General features: G+C 45.0%; 1 protein-coding gene and 1 pseudogene across 2 annotated transcripts in view; one reads left to right on the top strand and one right to left on the bottom strand.

Moving 5' to 3' along the window:
- The first annotated feature begins 5,936 nt into the window (after positions 1-5,936).
- On the top strand, positions 5,937-6,095 carry LOC130292115 (U2 spliceosomal RNA; annotated as a pseudogene).
- A 7,896-nt stretch (positions 6,096-13,991) lies between these two features.
- LAS1L (LAS1 like ribosome biogenesis factor) overlaps positions 13,992-24,011 on the bottom strand; it is a 62,156-nt gene continuing 52,136 nt past the window's right edge. For both annotated transcript variants that reach the window (XM_056538277.1, XM_056538276.1), the window contains exons 7-13: positions 21,986-22,092; positions 21,558-21,643; positions 19,444-19,650; positions 18,488-18,635; positions 17,516-17,868; positions 17,111-17,249; positions 13,992-15,414 (exon numbers count right to left, since the gene is read on the bottom strand). In XM_056538277.1, the coding sequence (XP_056394252.1) occupies positions 15,324-15,414; positions 17,111-17,249; positions 17,516-17,868; positions 18,488-18,635; positions 19,444-19,650; positions 21,558-21,643; positions 21,986-22,092 (1,131 nt within the window). In that variant the 3' untranslated portion in view covers positions 13,992-15,323. The remainder of the gene's footprint in view (positions 15,415-17,110; positions 17,250-17,515; positions 17,869-18,487; positions 18,636-19,443; positions 19,651-21,557; positions 21,644-21,985; positions 22,093-24,011) is intronic.

The following is a 24,011-nucleotide window of genomic DNA, read 5'->3' on the forward strand; positions in this document are numbered from 1 at the left end:
GCATTACTAAGTCTGCGGGCAAGTATGAAAGTAAACATTTTTGTGTCTAAATGTATAAGGGAAATGGGGCTGTAGTTGGACGGGAGCAGGAGATCTTTATGGGGCTTGGTAATAAAGTCAGAGATCCCACTGGTCACCTCTTCCTCCAAGATTATCGCATTTAGTGAATCGCGATGAGAGGAAGAAAGAGAGAGTAAAGACAGAGGGGGATATTTATCAAAGTTGTCTATGTCCCGCATCAATATAGACCAAACTACAGAGGGTTAGTCTGGTCTACTGTGCACCTAATTTATCAAATGGCGCACAGCTCTTGATAAATTCTGTGCACAGACTGCAGGATCTATGCTTTAGTCTATATTTAAACCTGCTCCAACATGATCTGACATTTCGGCGTACTTTCAGCCTATGCGACTTGTCGCTGAAAAGTCACTTTTGATAAATTCAGCACCAATGCATTTTTCAATGCATTTCAGTCTAAAATAGACTTGCATGCATCATGTTCTAAAAATCCTCTAGAGCAAAAGTCGCACAAAAGTCGCACTTGATAAATTCAGCACCAATGCATTTTTCAATGCATTTCAGTCTAAAATAGACTTGCATGCATCATGTTCTAAAAATCCTCTAGAGCAAAAGTCGCAGAAAAGTCGCACATATTTAGACTGCGACTTTCTGTGCGAGAAATTTAGACAAGAAAAACCAGTCTAAATCCTTCGATAAATCTCCCCCAGAGAGCGTAAGAAAGCATCCACTTCAGATGGAGAAGGAGGGGCAGATCGTTCAGCATAGAGTGAAAATTATCATACACACACATATATATATATATATATATATATATATATATACGTGCAGGGTGAGAGGTGGACACACCCGGTCTAACTTGAATACTGTGCACCTTATTCAATCCTTTTTTCTGCTTCAATATGGAAGCAAGCAACTTGTCAGGTTTGTTAGCCCACTTATAGTAGGTAGCTTTAGTCCACCTCAAGAATTTCTCTTTAGTATCCAACAGGGCGGCATCCAGCTGCAACCTCGTGGTTTTTATAGCTCTATACAAATATGTAGTGGGATGCAAATCGTGTGCAGTAATCAAGTGCTTTGTCTTTTTTAGCCTTATAAACTAAACCAAACCATCTGCTGGAAGTGGACTCTGTCCCAGATTAACCTGGCATATGTTTTACCTCCCTCAGCCTTGATTTCTAGAATTCTCAGGAAAACCAGGGAGAGCAAAGTGAGAGTGATCCTGATTGCTCCTTTTTGGCCTTGGAGATTCTGGTTCGTTTTGCTAAGTATCCTGCCATTATCAGACCCCTAGGTGCTACAGGAGCAGCAATACCTACTGTTCCGGGGCCTGGTGTTTCATCTACAGGTCTGAAACTATTAAAGGGGTTATCCAGGAAAAAAAACTTTTTTTTATATATCAACTGGCTCCAGAAAGTTAAACAGATTTGTAAATTACTTCTATTAAAAAATCTTAATCCTTTCAGTACTTATGAGCTTCTGAAGTTAAGTTATTCTTTTCTGTGTAAGTGATCTCTGATGACATGTGTCTTGGGAACCGCCCAGTTTAGAAGCAAATCCCCATTGCAAACCTCTTCTACTCTGTGCAGTACCCGAGACAAGCAGAGATGTCAGCAGAGAGCACTGTTGCCAGACAGAAAACAACAACTCAACTTCAGCAGCTGATAATTATTGAAAGGATTAAGATTTTTTTTTATAGAAGTAATTTACTAATCTGTTTAACTTTCTGCAGCCAGTTGATAAAAAAAAAAGTTTTTCCCTGGAATACCCCTTTAAATACATAAAAAGGAATGAATGTTATAAAGGAGGAGAGGATTTTTAACCTCTTAAGGACTCAGCGTTTTTCAGTTTTTGCATTTTCGTTTTTTCCTCCTTACCTTTTAAAAATCATAACCCTTTCAATTTTCCACCTACAAAATCCATATTATGGCTTATTTTTTGCGCCACCAATTCTACTTTGCGGTGACATTAGTCATTTTACCCAAAAATCTACGGCAAAATGGAAAAAAAACCATTGTGCGACAAAATTGAAGAAAAAATGCAATTTTGGGGGCTTCCGTTTCCACGCAGTACATTTTTCGGTAAAAATGACACCTTATCTTTATTCTGTAGGTCCATATGGTTAAAATGATACCCTACTTATATAGGTTTGATTTTGTATTACTTCTGGAAAAAATCATGCAGGAAAATTTATACTATAACTTTATTTTTCTGCGGTTTGAGGGCTAATTTTTTGCGCCGTGATCTGAAGTTTTTATGGGTACCATTTTTGTTGTGATCAGACTTTTTGATTGCTTTTTATTCATTTTTTTAATGGTATAAAAAGTAACCAAAAATACCCTATTTTGGACTTTTTTTTTTACGTGTACGCCATTGACCGTGCGGTTTAATTAACAATATATTTTTTATAGTTCGGACATTTTCGCACGCGGCGATACCACATAGGTTTATTTTTATTAACACTTTTTTTATTTTTTTAGGAAAAGGGGGGTGATTCAAACTTTTATTAGGGAAGGGGTTAAATCACATTTATTAACTTTTTTTTTTCAGTGTTATAGCCCCCACACACTGATCTTTTACACTGATCACTGGCATGTATTAACATGCCATTGATCAGTGTTATCAGCGCTTGACTACTCCTGCCTAGATGTCAGGCATGGAGCAGTCATTCGCTGATCGGACACCGAGGAGGCAGGTAGGGATCCTCCCGGTGTCCTGTAAGCTGTTCAGGACGCCGCAATTTCATCATGGTGGTCCAGAACAGCCCGACTGAGCTGTCGGGATACTTTCACTTCAGACGCGGCGGTCAACTTTGATCACCACGCCTGAAGGGTTAATACAGGGCATCACAGCGATCGGTGATGTCCTGTATTAGTTGCGGGTCCCGGCCGTTGATGGCCACCAGGACCGACCTGATATATCGCGGGAGCCGGCATAGGATGTAAATATAAGTCCTGCGTCATTAAAAGAAGAAAAACTACCATATAAAAGGACCTAGTTTTAGATTAGAGAGGCAAAGGTTTCTGCAATAATTTCAGGAAGTATTAACTTTACTGAGAGAGTAGTGGATGCATGGAATAGTCTTCCTGTAGACATATTAGCTGCAAATACAGTGAAGAAGTTTAAGCATGCATGGGATTGGCTTAAATGAACACTGTCAGATACAAAAACTTTTGATAGGTTGTAAAGCATGTATAACCAATAGGTTTTGCAATTGCTTTCATTAGAAAATGTTCAGTATTTCATACTTTCCGGAGGAAAAATCCTCCCACTGTCAGCTTGTGTCCCGATATTGTCAGTGAGGACAAGCTGGGAGTTGTAGTTTTGCTAATGCTAGGGGAGATGTGAGCAGACAGCATACTGAGGGAGGGGGCGGAGAACTGCACAGTGAGGCCACGCCCCCTCCCTTTGAGAGGAATTCAGATTAGTGAGCTAAATTAAAAATGTAATAAAATAAATAAAAGGTGCTAGACACATAAAAATGAGATGCACATGGTCAGGATTAGGTACTGAGTGATATATATAAAAAAAAAATGCTCTGTTGGATCTGACGGGTACGCTTTAAGACTGTCCTTCATATAAGGACTATAGATAATATTTACAACATTGGGAATAGATGAGCCGAATGGTTCTTATCTGCCGATTGCCTGGCATGTGAAAGGGTGATCCTGAAAAGTAAGGGGTAGTTAGATCCTGTTATTACTAACCTCCAGCAAGAGTAGAAAACTTGTCACCTCCACCTGCCAGGTCTGGAAAGCTTTCCTTGGGTTTTTGGAGGAGGTTGTGGTAAATTTAACAAAATCTTAAATTAGCCTCCATCTTGGATTTCTGCCAAATATGTTTAGATAAGGGCCTTAAAGGGGTACTCCAGTGGAATTTTTTTTTTTTTTAAATCAACTGGTACCAGAAAGTTAAACAGATTTGTAAATTACTTCTACTTAAAAATCTTAAAGGGGTAGTCCAGTGGTGAAAAACTTATCCCCTATCCTAAGGATAGGGGATAAGTTTGAGTTCGCGGGGGGTCCGACCGCTGGGGCCCCCTGCGATCTCTCTGTACAGGGCCCCGGCTCTCCGGCCTGATAGCGGGTGTCAACCCCCGCACGAAGCGGCGGCCGACACGCCCCCTCAATACATCGCTATGGCAGAGCCGGAGATTGCAGAAGGCAGCGCTTCGGCTCTGCCATAGAGTTGTATTGAGGGGACGTGTCGGTCGCCGCTTCGTGCGGAGGTCGACACGCCCCCTTCCCGCGGGCTGTCGGGGCTCCGTACAGGAGATCGCAGGGGCCCCCAGCAGTCGGACCCCCCGCAATCTGCAACTTATCCCCTATCCTTAAGATAGGGGATAAGTTGTTAACCACTGAGTCACCACTGGACTACTCCTTTAATCCTTGCAGTACGCTTTATGCTCCACAGGAAGTTCTTTTCAGTCTGACCACAGTGCTCTCTGCTGACACCTCTCTTCGTGTCAGGAACTGTCCAGAGTAGAAGCAAATCCCCATAGCAAACCCCTCCTGCTCTGGACAGTTCCTGACATGGACAGAGGTGTCAGCAGAGAGCACTGTGGCCAGACTGGAAAGAAATTCAAAAAGAAAATAACTCCCTCTGTAGTATACAGCAGCTGATAAGTACTGGAAGAATTATGAGTTTTAAATAGAAGTAATTTACATATCTGTTTAAACTTTCTGGCACCAGTTGATTTAAAAAAAAAAAAAACTTTTTTCCACTGGAGTATCGCTTTAAACCCTTCCCCCTAACCAAAAACTGGCTTTTGATTGCTAGGTCTCTCAGTCTCAGGGCCTTGATCTCTTTGAGCACATTGGGGAAGAGTTATCAAAACTGGTGTAGAGGAAGAATGGTGCAGTTGCCTACAGCAACCAGACTGAACCAGGTCTTCCTCTAACTAAACCCCCCCCCCCATAGATTTTATTACTTTAAAAGTGCTAACTCCTAAAATGGTCTTCCTGGCAGCTTTTACATCAGCTATAAAGGTGCATCTAGCTCATCACATTTTGTGGTCAAATAGCCAAAAGATAATGGCCCTTATTTACTAAGAGTGGAATGTAGGTTTCTTTGTGGGTTTTAATTCCCTACAATTTATTTTCCACAGTATTTACTAAGGTTTCCCTACATTTTCCACTTTCCCTACATTTTGCTTTTTATACACATGCTCTGATCTGTCGGGTTTTCCTCAGCTCAAATCCACATTTTTTGTGGAAACCTTAGTAAATATGTTGGTTTTTTGTGAAAATGTCGGGAACATGCCCCTTTTCGGAGACCATGCCCCCTTTTCCCGGCAGCCTCGCCCCTTTTTCGGGTTTTCTTAGCAAAATGGAGAGTTAGTCGGGGTTTTTTCAATTCTGGCGCAGACAGAATTTCTGGCGCAATGCGACAGAATCTGGCGCACAACCCAATAAAACATGTCGGGTTTGCAATAGTAAATGAGGGCCAATATCTCAGTTTTATAGGTCCCAGGAAGTAATTCTTTCCGCTTTTTTCAAAAGTTTGAAGATCAGGAGGTGTGCCAAAATGGTTATCCAGAGATAAAAAGCAGCACAAAACCTGTCCTTAGGTGGAGTGTTGTATTGCAGCTCAGTTCCATTGAAGTGAAAGAAGCAAAGTTGTAATACCACACACAACCTGAGGGCAGGCATGGTGCTGTTTTTAGAATAAATGATCTCTGTAAATGGAATTGGTAATGAGTATTATTCTCCCCAAACTGAAGGAAGCATAAAACTGGCGCAGGCATTGCGATTGCAGAACATTATAAATTACTCTGAGGAGCTCTGACATTCTTGAGTAATCATAATTTAATGTTGCTGTGACCTGAGTCCTCGGGGCGGGTTCTGGTGGCTGGTCTCTTGCCAGCTTAAGTGATGTGGCTCTCTATAGCAGTGTATAGTGAAAGATTTGTTACTAGATCAGCTTCTCTGCCTTTTGGCTTAGATCAAGTGTAGTATCTGTTCTTATCAGTTTCAAGTTGGTGGGGATGGGTGCTGCATTGAGGGGACAGGTGTACCAGGGCATTCCGGGGCTGGTTCTGAGGAATCAGCTCAACGGCTGCCCCAATGTGACTTGTTTCCCCTAAGTCTCGCCATGAGGCTGAGAGGGTCTAGAGGTACTTTAGTGCCTCGGGGAGTGGTGACCCCGAGGTGCCGAAACTCACTGGGAGTACTGGCTCACTGAGTGGAAGCACTCGCACCATGAACTCTCCACCTTGTGGCACTCACCTCTTGATTTCCGGCCTTCTGGCTAGGATCAGATACATTTTTATAGATCCTGCCGGATGTCCAGGCACTATACCTGCACACATTCACTTATTTATTTCCTTTTTTGTCTCACTGTGTGACTTTTTGCATGTTGTGTGTCCGCAGGATTGTTAGGATGCGGTAGCCCTTCTGGGTGTCCTTCCTAGCGGTCTAGGAAAGGTGCGTTTGGCCATCAAGTTCCTCACCTCCTTGCAAAACCCGTTTACGGCTCTGTGGGCAGATACCTTGGCTAATGCCAAGGGGGATGTCGGGAGCATTTGTGGTCCCTTAGTAGCTGCGGCGAAAAGGTACATTGAACCTGGAAACTTGCAGGTAGCTTTTGGTCCGGAGGCGAAGGGTAAGGTTTGTTTGGAGGGGGGAGCTCTCGCCTATCGGAGAAGGGCTTACGATAGACCACATCCTTAGTGCACTTTTTCTTGCACTTTGGGTGATTCGAGAGCACGTTCCTTAGCTCTTAATATAAAAAGATTTTTAAAAAAAGAAAAAAATTGGTGTTACTAGATCGGGTGAGCAACTTTATCAGTGTCTGCCCTTTTACACTGCAAATAAACAGTATTAGGCTAGGTTTCCACACCATTTTTTTTTTTGTTTAAAAACTGTAGTTGAAGTATTCCAAATATGGCAGAGAAAAACCTGTCTATAAAAGGAGATTTTTGTTTACTTACCGTAAAATCTTTCTCGAAGGATCCATTGGGGGACACAGACCGTGGGTGTATGCTGCTGTCCCTAGGAGGTGACACACTGTGGTAATAAAAAAAAATAGTCAGCTACTCCCAGTAGGATACACGCGCCTTCAGGCTCTGAGCTAATCAGTTTAAGTTCCAGAGCAATAGGAGGAGACCAACAGGTCAAAGAAAAACCCAAAACTGTCCGAGAACCAGAAGAAAAAATATAACTGAACACACCCTCGGACAGAGAACCAAAAGGAAAATCCCAAAAAGGGCAGGAGCTATGTCCCCCAATGGATCCTTCGAGAAAGAGATTTTACGGTAAGTAAACAAAAATCTCCTTTTCTCTATCGGCTCCATTGGGGGGACACAGACCGTGGGACGTACCAAAGCCGTCCCCTGGGTGGGCAGAAAAGCAATCAGGCAGACGGCCGATCCACTGCCGCCTGCAACACTTTACGACACACATCAGCTGGTGCGAAAGTATGAACTCGGTAAAACCTCGAGAAAGTGTGCAAATCTGCGAGGCCGAGGCTCTATTCTGGAGAGCCCAGGATGTCCCAACAGAACAGGTAGAATGAGCCACAACCCTGAAAGGAGGAATCTTCCCCTTACAGCGATAAGCTTCCGAAATGGCGGACCAAATCCACCGAGAAATGGTGGCCTTGGAAGCAGGTTGTCCCTTGCGACGACCTTCCGTAAGGACGAAAAAGGAATCACACTAACGAAACGAAGAAGTAATGGAGAGATAAGACTGAACAGCCCGAACTACATCCAGCTTGTGTAGTAAGCGCTCCTTAGGATGAGAAGGAGCAGGACAAAAAGACGGGAGGACGATGTCCTCATTGAGATGAAAGGCTGAGACCACCTTAGACAGAAAGGAAGGATCTGGCCGGAAAACAACCTTATCCTGGTGGATCACCAGAAACGGAGAACGGAAGGAAAGAGCTGCCAGTTCAGACACCCTTCGGATGGAGGTGATAGCAACAAGAAACGCCACTTTCCAAGAAAGAAGGCGGAGGGGTGCACCCTGGAGGACACTCAGAACCAAATTCAAGTCCCAAGGGGAAGAGGGTGACCGATAAGGAGGAACAGCGTGTGCCACTCCTTGAAGGAAGGTCCGGACATGAGAATTAGAAGCCAGGGGCCGCTGGAAAAGAACAGCAAGGGCTGAAACCTGACCCTTAAGGGAACTGAGAGACAACCCCAGTTCAAACCCCGACTGCAAAAAGGAGAGAAGACTGGGAACCGAGAAGGTTACCGGGGAGAAGTCCTGAGCTTCACACCAACGAAAATAAGACCGCCAAGTACGATGGTAAATCCTTGCGGAGGAGGGCTTACGAGCCTTGAGCATGGTGTGAATGACTTGGGAAGAAAACCCGCAGGCCCTCAAAACCGCAGTCTCAACCACCACGCCGTCAAATGCAGCAACTGTCAATTGGGGTGGCAAAAAGGACCCTGAGAGAGCAGGTCCGGACAGAGCAGAAGGCGCAGTGGAGCATCGTCCAGGAGCCCGACTACGTCGGCGTACCACGACCTTCGGGCCAATCTGGAGCTACCAGAATGGCGGGAACGTCCTCCGACTTGAGCTTCCTCAGCACCCTGGCAAGGAGCTGAAGAAGAGGGAACAGATATGGTAGGGCGTCAACGGCCAGAGCCTGAGGGTCCCGGGACTTGGACACAAAAGGACGGATATTCCGATTGTGCCGTGACGCGAAGAGGACCACGTCCGGAATACCCCAGAGGTCGCAGAGCTCCGCGAAGACCTCCGGATGTAGAGACCACTCGCCGGAGTCTGGTGAGGACCGACTGAGGAAGTCCGCTTCCCAGATGAGCACTCCCGGAATGTGAATCGCTGAAATGGCCGGAACCTTGCTTTCCGCCCAGGTGAGAATCTTTGTCACCTCGGCCCTGGCTGCAGAGTTGCGAGTGCCGCCCTGTCGATTTATGTACGCCACGGCCGTGGCGTTGTCCAACTGAACGCAGACAAGACGGGACTGAAGACAGGACTCCCAATGAAGAAGACAAAAGAAGAATCGCCCGTAATTCCAATATGTCTATCGGAAGAAGGGTCTCCTGGGGAGACCAGAGTCCCTGAACCGTCCAATCCCTGAACACGCCGCCCCCGGCCAGACAGGCTGGCATCCGTTGTAACAACCTGCCAGTGAAGGGGAAGAAACGACTGCCCTTGGAGAAGAAGGGGGGAGCGGAGCCACCAGAGCAGAGACTGACGGACCCTGCGAGGGAGAACAATCTGTCGTTCGAGGGACAGAGGACACCTGTTCCATTGAGAGAGAATCGCCAGTTGAAGTGAGCGGTAATGAAACTGGGCAAAGGGTACGGCCTCCATAGTTGCCACCATCCCACCCAGGACTTCCATACAAGTGCGGATGGAGACTGATACCTGGGTCCGAAGGGAGCGGACCCCTGACCGGAGCGCCAGACATTTGTCCAGAGGAAGACAAATTCGGGCAGAGGCCGTGTCGAATCGAAGTCCCAGGAAGGTTAGAGACTGGGTAGAACGGAGGACTGACTTGTACCGGTTGACCATCCACCCGAAGCGAGTCAGAGTGTGGAGAGTGACGTCCAGATTCTCCAGAGTCTGGGCTCTGGTTGGAGCCTTGATGAGAAGGTTGTCCAGATAGGGTATCACAGAGATTCCCCTCAACCGTAACAGGCCCATCACTGGCGCAAGGATCTTTGTAAAGACCCGAGGAGCCGTGGCTAGACCGAAGGGGAGGGCTACGAATTTAAAGTGCCCCTCCGGTACCGCAAAGCGGAGGTACCGATGATGGCCCTGAAATATTGGCACATGGAGGTAGGCATCCTTTATGTCCACCGATGAAAGGAACTCCCCTTGTTCCAGGGACGCCGCCACCACCGAACGGAGAGATTCCATTCGGAAGTGGCGGATGAGAAGGTGACGGTTGAGACGCTTGAGGTCTAGGATTGGTCGCACAGAACAGTCCTTCTTGGGGACCACAAAAAGATTTGAATAGAAACCCCGAAACCGTTCCCCTGGAGAAGCAAAGAGTGGAGAGCCGCTCGAAATTGCTTCGCCAGAGTAGGAGATCAGGGGGCCCGGGATCGAAAAAAGCCTTCCCTCGGAAGAGAGGCGAATTCGATCCGGTAACCGTTGGACACCACGTCCCTGACCCAAAAGTCCTGAATGTGTGAGATCCAGATGTCTCGAAAAAACAAGAGACGACCTCCCACCCAAGAAGAAACCGTGGGTGGGGGCCTCACTTCATGCAGAAGTGGGTTTGCGGTTGCCCGATTTGGGCGCAAAACGGCCGGACCGGTTGGAGTTCGACTTCCAAGACGGGCGTGCCCGGAACGAGGGAGCCTTCTTGTCCCGCGAGGGTGCCTGCCCGGACCCTTTGCTGGAGACAGAGGTCCGAAAGGACTTCCTTTGGGAAGTGGGGCAAGCCTTATTTTGAGGTAACAAGGAACTCTTACCTCCTGCTGCCTCAGAGATAATCTCATCAAGGAGTTTGCCAAAAAGACTGCCACCCGTAAAGGGAAGCTCAGTGAGAGACCTTTTGGAAGCGGCATCCACATTCCAAGCTTTAAGCCACATAGAGCGGCGGAGTGCCGCTAGGTGACCCACAGCAAAGGCAGAACAACGGGCTGACTGCATGGAAGCTGCGCACAGAAAGTCCCCAGCTTTAGAGTATTGGAGAGCCAGAGCAGATAGATCCTCTGGGGGGGATCCCGCTAAGATATCCTGATGGAGCTTTTTGCACCACTCCGACAGGGCCTTGGACACCCATGTCGAGGCGAAGATGGGAAGAAGAGAAGAGCCAGCTGCTTCAGAAGCAAACTTCGCTAAGGATTCTACCTTCTTGTCCTTGGGATCCTTGAAGGCAGCGGCCTCTGCCAGAGGCAGTGTAGTCGCCTTAGAGATCCGGGAGATTGGTGGATCCACTGAGGGAGAGGAAACCACCTTAACGACAAAGTCCTTGTCAAATGGATAACATTCTTGAATTGTCTCGATTCCCGGGAACCTCTTGTCTGGATGTTTCCATGCAGATTCCAGAATGTCGTCAAAGTCAGCGTAAGAGCTGAACCTTTGAGGTGCTGACTTAGCACGATGAAAGGATACTCCTGGATTGACATCCGAAGATCCTGGGTCCTCTAAGTGAAAGGTGTATCTTATGGCTGTCACCAATGAGTTCACCGTTGCAATTGAGTCCGAGCGGTCCTCTGAGTCAGAAGCCGGCTCGGAAGCCTCATCCACTGGGTTATCAGGGGAATGTGAATGAGTAGAGGCAGTCCTGGAGGCAGAGCTGTGACTGAGAATGTCCTCTGGAGGAGCAACGTTTGTGCCCAGATGACGGGGGGGGGGGGGGGGGGTACGCTCACGTCTATCTGAAGACTCAATGGAAGAGTCAGACGAGGCACCCCTAGTACGCTTGTGAGAGCGTGAAGTATGTGGAGACGAGGAGTGGGCCCTCTCAGAGGTACTGCGCAGGGAAAACCCCTTCAAGACGGACACCACTTCCCGGGAGGCCTCATCCACCGAACGGGAGACTTGGGTCAAGTCAGCCATATACTGGGTCAGGCTGAAACCCAGGCTGGTGGAGCGGCTGAACCCACCGGGACCGAAGGGGCATCAGGTGGTACCAGGGGGTCTGGGGGAGCAGTGGAGCAGGCAGGGCAAGTGGGCTCAGCAGAGCCAGACATCTTGGTATTACAGTGCTTACAGACAAAATAAATCACTGAAGTTCCAGGTTTCTGTTTAGAGGGAGGAACAGCTCTGGGCATGGACATAATGTGGGAAAAAGACAGGAACTTTCTCACCCTAGTCTGTGTCCCCTGTCAGCTGCAGTGAGGAGAACTCGTTCCGTGCAGCTAGAGTGAATGAACAGGCCAGCCAATAGGAAGAGAGGGGCGTGCCTGAAGCAAGGCACTAACTAACGGACCCCTTCTGACTGAAAATCGTACCCACGGCGCTGATTGGAGGCTGCTTCGCGCCTCTGAGAGCTCCCAGCCCTGTGGGCGGAGCTACAGACAGGCCGAGAAGAACTGTCATGGCGCCCGCTCCTTGTCCCGAGCGCTCATGTCAGCCGCATATGCACTCGGGGGAATAGAGCGGGCGGCCTAAACACCTCTCTGCCGGAGAAAGGGAAAGTAAGCCGGCGCTGAAGCGCCCAGCTCATAGCAGTGTCGCGGCTGTCAGCCGCGTATAAGGCGCTGCCGGCAAAGCGAAAGCAAGCCGGCGCTGAGAGGGCCCGGCCCAAAGCAGCGTCGCAGCTGACAGCCACATATAAGGCGCTGTAGACGTAGTTGCACCAAACACACACACATAAAGTGAAGTGCCCCATATATTACATGCCCCCTTAGGTGCCACTGCTCCCCCAGAATAAAATTGTAGCCCCTGTGTAAGTCAGCCCCATAACCTGAAGGGTGGGCCAAAAACAGGGGGTCTCCAGAGGTTGCGAGTCGTACCTATGGAGAAAAAAAAAGGGGGGGGGGGGGGGGGAAGTACTTAGCTCAGTCAGAAGAACTTACCTAATGGAGTCTTCAGTCAGCTTTTGTTACCTGCATCACGCCTGGCTGCTATGCGCGAGCGAGGCGAGCAGGGAAATAGGGGGACCCGGACCCATGAGGTACCAACCCAGGCGCTGACAGTTGGCGAGGGGGGGTGAACAGCACATATACGCAATGTCTGTGCCCCCTTACTCGCAAAGGGGAAACAGGGAACCGGAGTCCCCGAGTCCCCACCTGAAAACAGAAAAGAAAAAGGAATAAAAAAAACTAACACGTCCCTATACTAGGAAAATAAAAAAAAAAATCAGAAGACCTGGTCTGGAGAAATCCAGACCATGTCCACCTCCTTCAGACACTAAGCTTATACTGATTAGCTCAGAGCCTGAAGGCGGGTATATTCTGCTGGGAGGAGCCGACTTTTTTTTTATTACCATAGTGTCACACCTCCTAGAGACAGCAGCATACTCCCACGGTCTTTGTCCCCCAATGGAGCCGATAGTGAAACCTCTTTACCCCATGTTTTTTTTTTTTTTTTTTGCATTAGACATTTATGATTCAGCATCTCAGTGGGTTCCTGTTTTCATGAAATCTGATCCTGCACCAAGCTAGCTCCATTTTTATCTATTCTTTAAATTCCCCAGACTTCTCTCACCTCAGATCTGCATCTTAGTAATCATAGATAAAATGGTGCAAGGATCTTAGAAAAAAAAAAAAAGGATATTTTTCTTCTTTATATTTTGCTCTTTTGTACTAGAAAAATCATCATTACTGCCACACTGGATTTGTCTGGTAAACAAATATGAACCATTCTATAAAATCCTTTACACGTCAAATTTTAAAGGGGTACTCAGTTTCTAGACATAGGATGACTGATCGAGGGGGATCTGGCCACTGGGACTTCCCAGCGATCTCCGACACGGCACCCAGTCATCTGGAACTCCGCCCAGTGCAGTCACGCCTCCTCCCATAGACATGAATGGAGGGAGCGGTGTGACATCACAAACACGGAAGCTCCAAGCATCAGTGTTCAGTGTTCCTTTGGATAGGGGAGAAGATGTCCAGGAGAGGAGTACCTCTTGAATGAGTGGTTCCCTTGGGCTGAAATGTCTAAAACTGCGATAACTATTGGGGAGATTTATATAAACAAGTGTAGAGGAAGAGTAGTGCAGTTGCCCATAGCAACCAATCAGATCGCTTCTTTCATTTTTAAAAAGGGCCTCTGAAAAATGAAAAGTGATCTGATTAGTTGCTATGGGCAATTGCACTACTCTTCCTCTAGACAGGTTTTGCCAAATCTCCCCCTATGTTTCCATCTCCAGGTAACGTGTAAAACACAATTCTAGTCATGGAGGAGTGGTTCAGTGTCTGGTGTAATTCCTGTGGAAGCCTTCAGTTGGATTTTATTTTTGTCCTTGTTTAGAACTGGACTTCTTTAATTGGGTTGAGACAAGAATCCTTAGGATCACCAACCTTACATACACAGCTGTTATATATTCAGTTTGTCTCTGATCCTGTAAAAGGCTTGTGCCACTAATAAAAACACCAGTTCCATGGTTGTAAAACATTTAATTTGATGTTGTAACAGAAGTCAAATATAGCCTTACGCAAAAAACAAACAAAAAAACAACACACTTAAAAGGGGTACGCCGGAGGAAAAACATGTTTTCAAAACAACTGGTGCCAGAAAGTTAAACAAATTTGTAAATGACTTCTATTTAAAAATCTTAATCCTTCCAGTACTTATCAGCTGCTGAGTACTACAGAAGAAGTTGTATCGTTCTTTTCTGTCTGACCACAGTGCTCTCTGCTGACACCTCTGTCCAGGTCAGGAACTGTCCTGAGTAGGAGAAGTTTGCTATGGGGATATGCTCCTGTTCTGGTCAGTACCTAGAAAATAATGAAGGAAGAAGACGACCTCTTGATCAGGCGCTGTTCGTCGCCCAGGGTTTGAAAATTATCCAAACCAGAATAAAAGTGGGTATATTCAGTAGATAGTTTATTGTTAAGTAAAATAAAAGTGCATAGCAGGATGCATTCACCACTTCCTTAGATTGATACCATAGAAGGCATAATATTTTAAACAGAAATCATTTTCAAATCCATATAACTTTCTGGCACCAGTTGATATGATTTTTTTCCTCTTTAGGGTCCGTTCACAATGAGAAATTCACAAGGAATTTACTCGAGTAATTCCTCATGAATTCTCTGCTTGAAAAAAATATAACATCTTTTCTTCCCATAGACCTTAATGTATATTGCTCTTTTTCGTTCACACTGCGGAAATTCTGCTCGCAGAATTCTGTGGCGGAATTCCTCACCGCTTGAAGAAAGAGCAGGTCCATTCTTCAAGCAGAATCCACAAGCAGAATCCCATAGAACTCAATTGTAAAAATGTTTTCCGTCTGACACTGTTTTTGTGAAGAATTCACACGAAAATTTTGCGCAAATTTTTTTTTCATTGGTGGTTGTCATCCAGCAAAAAAAAAGTTTCCTCCTATATTTCTGCATCAATTCCGCATGGAAAAGAAACCCGGAAATTCTGCGGCGGGATTTTTTAAGGGAGAATTCCTCAGTGTGAACGGGGCCTTCGTACCATGTGAAAGAATCATATAAAAAAAAAAAAAAACAACAGTAAGGGGTTTAACATTTGTACACCTCCTGTATCTAGAATTTGCATTATAAAAATATGCACCCCACTTGATCTGTTCTAAAATAAAGGTTTAAAGATGAAGAGCTCTGATAGAGAGTGGGAAAGAACTGAACATACAAAGTAAATATTAAAAAGGAGACTGGGGAAAAAATAAATGTCCTGCTGTAACCGCAAGACAATCCTTGCCAAGTCCAACGTGACTGGTTCTGTACAGGTGCATACAGGTCTTCAGAAGAGCCGCAGTCCAGCTTTAATGTGATTTAGTTCACTCTGGTTCCAATACGTATTGTCGGCCGCAGTGGTGATAGTAGGGGAGTTACTGCAGACATATAAACATATGTTTAAGAACAGACAATTCAACAAAAACAGGTAACTGGTCATAAAGGGGTACTCCACTGATCAGCGATCTGAGCTAAATGTTCCGAATGCTGTTTTCGTGCTGCGGGGGTCAGCCACGCCCCCTCGTGACATCACGGCCACGCCCCCTTAATGCAACTCTATGGGAGGGGGCGTGACAACCCCAGTAGGGCAGCTGCCAGCATTTGTAGAATATCTGTTACTGACATCAATAACGTGACCTGTTTATTCTCATTCACAGCAGGTATTGTTTAGCTACACCATGTTTAATATAATAGCTGTCAAGTTAAAACAGAAAACCGTTAGGGACCATGACTTTTAGCTGCCCATACACCTTATATACCCATCAGTGACAGATCTCTCTTAGGCTGGGGTCACACCACATTTTTGCAATACGGTTCCCGTATACGTTTTCAATTTGAAAACCGTATGGAACCGTATTGAAAACCATATGCATTGACTCTCCATTGAACACCATATGCCAAACAATGGATCTGGTTGTGTCCGTTTTGCATCCTGTACGGTTTTGTCATTTTTTTTTTTCCCATACCCAAAACTGTAGCCTACCACTGTTTTTGGTCTGGGTGAAAAACCGCATTGAAACTGTATGTTTTTTTTATTTTTTTCAACATGGGAGTCAATGGGAACCGTACAGAACCGTATGTGCGTACAGTTCCATCCGGTTTTCACCATCTGGTTTTTGACTTTGAAATACCAAGAAAAAAAAACTGTGCAATCAAACAAGTGAAACTTTATTCATTATGGAGTGAAAAGTTAAAAACGTATACGTTTTTTTGCTTATAAACGGTTGCAACTGGACATCATTTTTCAAACCGAATAAGGATTAAAATTTGTACCCACGTTTTGCCCACTAACCAACATAGGTTTATTTGACCAGTGAGAGACAGAACAACAAAAATCCAGAAAAACGCGGGTTTCACCGAGTAAAATGTAAAATTAGATTTACAACTTATTTGAAATGTGTTTTTCTAGATTTATTTTTTGCTGTGATTCTGTGTTACCGTTTTTCCCTTTACTATTTATGTGCAATAATCAGTTTTCAATGCGGAAGGGTATAAAGGGGTACTCCACCCCTAGACCTCTTACCCCTATTCAAAAGGATAAGATGTCTGATCGCTGGGGTCCCGCCACTGGGGATGAAGCAGGGGCCATAGGATAATCACGCCCCATCCCCTAATGAAAGTCTATGGGAGGGGGGGGGGTGGCGCCACGCCCCCTCCCATAGACTTGCATTAAGGGGGCGGGGCGTGACGATCCTACAGCATCTGCATTGCCAGTCATTAGGCACGGAGTGAAGCTCGCTCTGTGCGCCAGATGACAGGGGTGCTGCAGGAGAGATCTTGGGGGTTCTCAGTGGCAAGACCCCAGCGATCAGACATCTAATCCCCTTTCCAAAAGATGTCTAGGGGCAGAGTACCCCTTTCAGGCCCTGCCAAACACCTCTATTAGGGACTTCTCTTCCCTGGTAACAAGAGTCAGGTGTGCTGAAATTAGCTGCTGTCTCCTCCTCTGTCTAAAAGCCAACATATACATTAGATGGTAAGCAGAGCCCACCAAAATCAGCAAGTTTGGCCAATCATCATCTATTGCATATAACTAATTTGTGACAGTCTTAAAAAAACTAAATTGCTGCTAACCTTATTTTGATACTTCGAGACTCCGAGTCCTGCTGTTCCAGCACAGACGTCATAGAGTAACTGTCAATCAAGAGGCAGCCAGGGTCTTCAGTCTGTCCTGGTACTACTCCTAGTGGATACTCGCCCCACTTTACAAGTTCTGGAATAAAATAGAAGAATGCAGTCCTTACTATATTCAAATGTATTTAAAATCAAAAATAGTATTGTCAAACTCATACAATAAGATTAGTTTTGACCAAAACGGAGGAGAGGTTCACATAAAAAGCAAAGCAGAAGCAGCTCTGCCCATAAAGCCACACCTGATGTATCTATACATATATACATTCACAATCTGCTTCTTCCTGTCAATAAAGCACTCCTTGCATATTTGGTGTGAGAATTTGTTATATACTTAGCTGCTAATACCTGAGCTGACTCCCCAGACAGAGCCCTCTAGAGCTGCTCTTCTCTCTTTCGCAGCCTTCCTATTTATCATCTGAATGTATTCATCTTCGTAAGACTCTGTGATCATCTCCTCATCCTCCGTGTGTTCACTCATCTCTTCCTCCTCGTCGGCTTGTGATCTTTCCCAGTGTCTAAGGGATCTTGTTTTAGAATCCTGCTTTATTCTCCACTGTAAGCTCTCCACGGTGTAAATAGGCTGGTCACTATAGTCTACAGAGCCATCAGAGCCTTCATCTTGGATGTATATAGAGCACAGACACAGCAGCTTCTCCTGGGTGGTGACAGGCAAGAGTGTCTTCATATTTGAAAAAATCCTAAAACGGGGACATTCATAATAAAAAAAAAGTTTAAACTTATCTAAAATGCTTACACATGATATATATGCCACCAAATAGTAGTTATTTAATAGCTTCTGTAAAGACTAAGTCAGTCAGTGCCTGTGTACATGTGGCCTGTTTCCTTGGACACAGATACATCCACTAGCCTCTCTTTGTCCTCCTGGTGACAGTTACCATTAGGACACATTCATACTAAAGAATTTCAGAGCAGAATCCTATTAAAAACAATGGGAGGCTGCTGCACCAGAATTTAGCAGGATTCTGCACCAATGTGCACACTGCTGAATTTCAATTTCAGTCAAAAGAATTAAATTAATTCTCCACGGACATGCATTGCCATGAACGAGGACGGTGCGGTCCTGCTTGCACGTAATATTCACGCAGAATTTCTCAGGGCAAACATTTTGTAGTGTGAATGTGCCAGCAGCAGAAATTCTGCAAGCAGATTATGTTGCTACCCATTGACTTCAATGGGTCTGCAGGAAATCCGCAGCAGGTTATGTGGGTGTGAATGTATGCTTATTGGCTGGATTTACATAATATGTTTGTCTGTTCTGCAATTTCTTTTGTGCTTTAACCTTCAACCTCTACTTACAGCTGTAAAAGTTGTGGGGTAGTCTGGCAGGGAAATTGAAGGCACTTCTGCATCAGGTTTTTCCATTGCAAGGAAACACTGTGAGTAAACAGCTTCAATTTGCTTTTCACAGGTGTTGGGTTACGAGAACCAACCATGTTTTTCTTATCTGAAAAGAAAGCAAGAATTCTAAAAAAAATTTTTTAATTATAAGGATCATGGTCATAACAATCCATGAGATGTAGAGAAGCCATTTATCTTTAGGAATCCTCTTTATCAGCGTAAGGGTATCTTCACACTACAGAGAGTGAACGGAATCTCCGCTCGCAGAATTCCGCGATCGGAGATTCAGCCTGGCAGCCGATGGCGGCTCTAGGACCGCACGGCACTGCGCCATCACCATTGATGGCTATGCAGTACTCCGACTTCCGCGCAAACAATGAACATGTTCTTTCTTTGGGCGGAACAATTTCAGCGGTGGAATTGTCCGCCGCTGAAATTCCGCAGTGTGAACGGGTCTCGCGGAGACCCATTCACACTAATGTTAAGTTCACACCGCGGAATTCCGCAGTGTGAACATACCCTAAGGCTGATTTACTACGGCCAATAAGGAGCCATAAACTTAGTGCAAAAAGAGACAGACTAGAAGAAGTCAGAACAAAAAGATGGAAAATTTACATAGTTCACAAAGAAGACAAGAGTACATCAAGTTCAACCTATAATCCTACTGTGTTGATCCAAGGGCAGGCAAAAACCCCTATAAAGGAAGATGCCTCATTTGGTTGTTGGCATCAAGTATTCAGCTCCTACCTGGACTCAGTCATTGGAAAGCAGTCTATAACACCAGAGAACGGGCAGTAAAACTTGTTGCTGGATGCCACATTGAGAACAGATGTGCAACAACCAAAAGTTCTGGAGAAGACCTCATACTACATATAGTAAGCCTCAGTCAAGGAGCCCATAAACACCCCACCCACCTGCTCTATAGTTGGCTGTTAATATTTCTGAGATCCAGCAGCTGAGGTAGTATTGTCGTGTCTTCATGTTCTTCTCCTTGGACTTCCCTAGGCCACTACACATTTTCTCCAGTAACTCCTGAGTGAACGCCTGGGAGTGTAAAACCTTTAGTAGCGGCTGCCAGAAACGTAGGAGGGTGCGGGGGAGGCGAAGGTCTTCATCTTGATCTATAAAGCACAGGAATAGTAACCAACAACACAATCACTGGGAAGAAATACACTCTGGAGAGAGAGAGAGAAAGACCAGAACTTCCCACAGATGGAAGAACAACTAGTTATATCCATCAATTCAAACTACCTAAGTATTTTTTTTTTTTATGGGATAATATTTTTGGTCTATTCACATTTTGCATGTTTCTTACACCACTAAATCAATGTGCAATAAGCTCAATGGACTCTCTGGGATCAACATGATTTACTATAAATGAGCCCCATTGATATAACCCAGCACATCTGAAAGTATGGGTAAGTGATGTAAACATCAAGGAACCAAGAGAATCACTGTTCACTGGGGGTCCGAGAGCCAGACCCCACCACTTACTAATAATACAGTATACTAGAACGAGTCAGGACAAGAGTACACACATATATACTCGCTTATTTTACTACAACCTTTAATAAATGTGCTGTGATATGAGAAACACTAGCTTACAACAGGCTTTAAACTGGGAGAGGTCAAATTTCCCAGCCATTTTTATCAGCAGTTTTTAACCTGTTCCCGTCTCTATATGTTGATAAAAAAGTGTGGTCCCCAGTGGCCTCTTCCATCCCTGCTGGCCTTTATTGATAGATCCCTTAATTTTTTGGTACAGAGATCGCAAAACCAATAAAAGCCACTTAATTCCTAAGACCAGCAGAAGCCACCAAAGACTGCCCAATATTTCATGGTTCAGGTAGCATGAAAGTGATGGCAGGTTCCCTTTAAAATTGGAAACAACCTCAGGGGCAGGTCAGTACACCTCTCTGAGCCCGGTGGTATGTGTGCCAGATAATACAATAATTACTTCCCCCAGCTGAATGTCAGGTCTTCAGTCACCAGACTTGCGTCAACTTGTTTAGAAGGGGAATTTCCAGCCATAATGCAAAAATCTATGTGCAAATGTGCAAATCTGCTTTCCTCCTTTAGGTTACGCCTCGGAGCATAGAGCAGTGTTTCCCAACCAGGGTGCCTTCAGCTGTTGCAAAACTACATCTCCCAGCATGCCCGGACAGCCTTTGGCTGTCCGGGCATGCTGGGAGATGTAGTTTTGCAGCCACTGGAGGCACCATGGTTGGGAAAAACCTAAGCAGCTTTACACATGAGGCTTTGTTATATGGATTCTATTAGCAAAATGTGCATGTAAAGACTGGATTTTACCAAATAGAAGTGCTGGATTTTCCATTTCTATTCTCCTGATTACCATAGGCAACTAGAGCTTAGAGGGCCGCATACAGTGCTAGTGCTTCATATGAAAAAGGACACTCGGCACCACTGGGAGTGTTCTCAATAATGGAGACAGAAAAGGCTCTCCTTATTGTGCACCTCCCAAGTGCAGGTTGTTTGTAGATGGTGTCCATCCACTCAAGCTCTGGTTTTAAAGGAGTACTCTAATGCAGATTAATCCTCCGTTGTACCCACACTGAAAAAAAAAAAATTTAAATAAACTTTCACTCCCCTTCCTGTGTTCCCCCGGGGCACTGCTACAGCTGATCAGTCCTCTGGTCCAGTCTTCTGCCTTCTTCATGTGCACGGCACTCAGCCTATCATCGGCCGAGGCAGGACATCACTGCAGCCGGTGATAGGTTGAGTGGTCTGTCACGATTCGTGCACATAAAAAGAAGGCAGAAGACAGGACCGGAGGACCGATCAGCTCTAGCAGCACTCCGGGGGAATGCAGGAAGGGGAGTGAAAGTTTATTTTCACAGAGGAGGAATAGTCGGCACCAGAGTACTACTTTAAGTGCTGCACAATGCAGAGGTTTTAAACCTGAACTAACACATTAGATCATGCTCTGTCCAACTAGAACTCCCTTCCCATAATACTTAACCACCAATATTAACCAGTGATTTGAGGGATATTTCACATAATAGACTACCTGGCTCTGTCTTCAGGGTCGATAGCTGTTTCCCAGTAGGTATAAGGAAACCATCTTCAAGGAGAACATCTACTGCAATCTGTATGCTGGGGGAATAAAAAAAACAAACAAACATGAGTCTGCATAAAATGTAATCTTCTATATATGCTGGCAATATCAGTGTAAAGAAAGGCTCTATGATTGTCGTGCCACATAAATCTTCACAGAGATGCAAAGTTTCTTTTATAGATATTTCATAATTGAAGTAGAAGTGCATACAGCTCCCCACCACCCCCGAAACGTATCACTGAGCTCTAGTCTCTTTTACTTCAAGAAAGAAATATCCCAAAAAATATTATTTTGTGTATGACTTTCTTAACCATGGTCAAAAGCACATAGGATTTTCTTTATACACCACTGCTTAAAACCAATCACCCGTACTGCATTACCTGTTCTGCTGCACTAACTCCTTGACTTGTGCTATAATCCACTCTAGATTAGTTGTGGCATTCCATAGTTTTCGACATGTAGGCTCACCCTGTAGTTCTTCAAAAGTCTGTATATAGAATACAATTTTTTTAAATTATTCATATTAATATATATTATATACATACTACATATACATACACACACACACACATTAAATATACTTATACCCATCTATACACACAATTTAATAGCTAAGAGGACAAACATGTTCATATTTTGTTTCTAAAGCCTGAATTTTGTTGGATTTCAAGGACCCAGCCAAGGATGAGTCAGCTGTTGTACAGTATCTTGTCCCGCTCCCATTTTGGAAGAGAGCAATACATATAATAAACTGCAAATCTAAGCTGGATAAACACTCCCCCACACTGAGTCACACAATGCTGACACACCACACAGAGACAAAGCAGTCACCAATACAACCTATTGGCAAATGTTATGGAATCGCCACATTAAAGTTTGCTGTACACCTTAAATAGCTGTCGAAAACTCAATTGCCTGACCTCTCCGATACCCCATATACATGGACACTCAGTTGAACGTGCTGGGCAGCTTACTTTCCTGAGAACAAAAGGACTGAAATCCAACAGGAGATGTCAACGGATGATCAGGAGGCCATCATACAGAAGATGATCAGCAGGCCATCATACAGAAGATGATCAGGAGGCCATCATACAGAAGATGATCAGGAGGCCATCATACAGAAGATGATCAGGAGGCCATCATACAGAAGATGATCAGGAGGCCATCATACAGAAGATGATCAGGAGGCCATCATACAGAAGATGATCAGGAGGCCATCATACAGAAGATGATCAGGAGGCCATCATACAGAAGATGATCAGGAGGCCATCATACAGAAGATGATCAGCGGGTCATCATACAGAAGATGATCAGCGGGTCATCATACAAAAGATGATCAGCAGGCCATCATACAGAAGATGATCAGCAGGCCATCATACAGAAGATGATCAGCAGGCCATCATACAGAAGATGATCAGCAGGCCATCATACAGAAGATGATCAGGAGGCCATCATACAGAAGATGATCAGGAGGTCATCATACAGAAGATGATCAGCGGGTCATCATACAAAAGATGATCAGCAGGCCATCATACAGAAGATGATCAGGAGGCCATCATACAGAAGATGATCAGCAGGCCATCATACAAAAGATGATCAGCAGGCCATCATACAAAAGATGATCAGGAGGCCATCATACAGAAGATGATCAGCAGGCCATCATACAGAAGAGGATCAGGAGGCCATCATACAGAAGAGGATCAGGAGGCCATCATACAGAAGAGGATCAGGAGGCCATCATACAGAAGAGGATCAGGAGGCCATCTTACAGAAGAGGATCAGCAGGTCCGGCTGACATTACTTTCATGTATATGGCCACAAATAGACAAATTACAGTAACAGAAAGAAATGAAACATCCTTCAGACACATGGAAGGAAATTTTGAAAGGTAAAGTGTTCTTGTCAATAAAACAATTTCTGACACGTAGATTAGACGTGTGAAAGGTTGTTGATCAAACCAGGTATCCCTCCTAAGACACTGCAATCACCAGTTATTGCGCTGCTCTCCCTGGCGGAATGCCTCCTCCGCTTCCTCAGCTAACAATTCATAATAGCAGCGGGTCTCAGGAGCGAGACCCAGTACGATCAACAACTTTCCACACTTCTGATCTACATGTCAAATGTTGTTTTAAATGGCAGTAATGCTTTAACAGCAGATGTTTTTATATAGATTAAGTAGAGGAAAAAAAATTATGAAGCCATTAACTAAAGAAAATCCCTGTTAGATATTTTGCTGTTCCTCCTTGGGCTTTTATAAAACCTAAATTATTTGAGACTGACTTCTATTATGATAAACAATACACAGGGGGATAAAAAAAATCCAGGCCGGGAATGTGTTTTAAATGGGAAAATCCAGGGAATTTTAGTTGACTATAAATGTACTTGCAGCAACCAGTGTCAGGCAGC

The sequence above is a fragment of the Hyla sarda genome, chromosome 9 (assembly GCF_029499605.1).
Source record: "Hyla sarda isolate aHylSar1 chromosome 9, aHylSar1.hap1, whole genome shotgun sequence".
NCBI classification, from domain to species: domain Eukaryota; kingdom Metazoa; phylum Chordata; class Amphibia; order Anura; family Hylidae; genus Hyla; species Hyla sarda.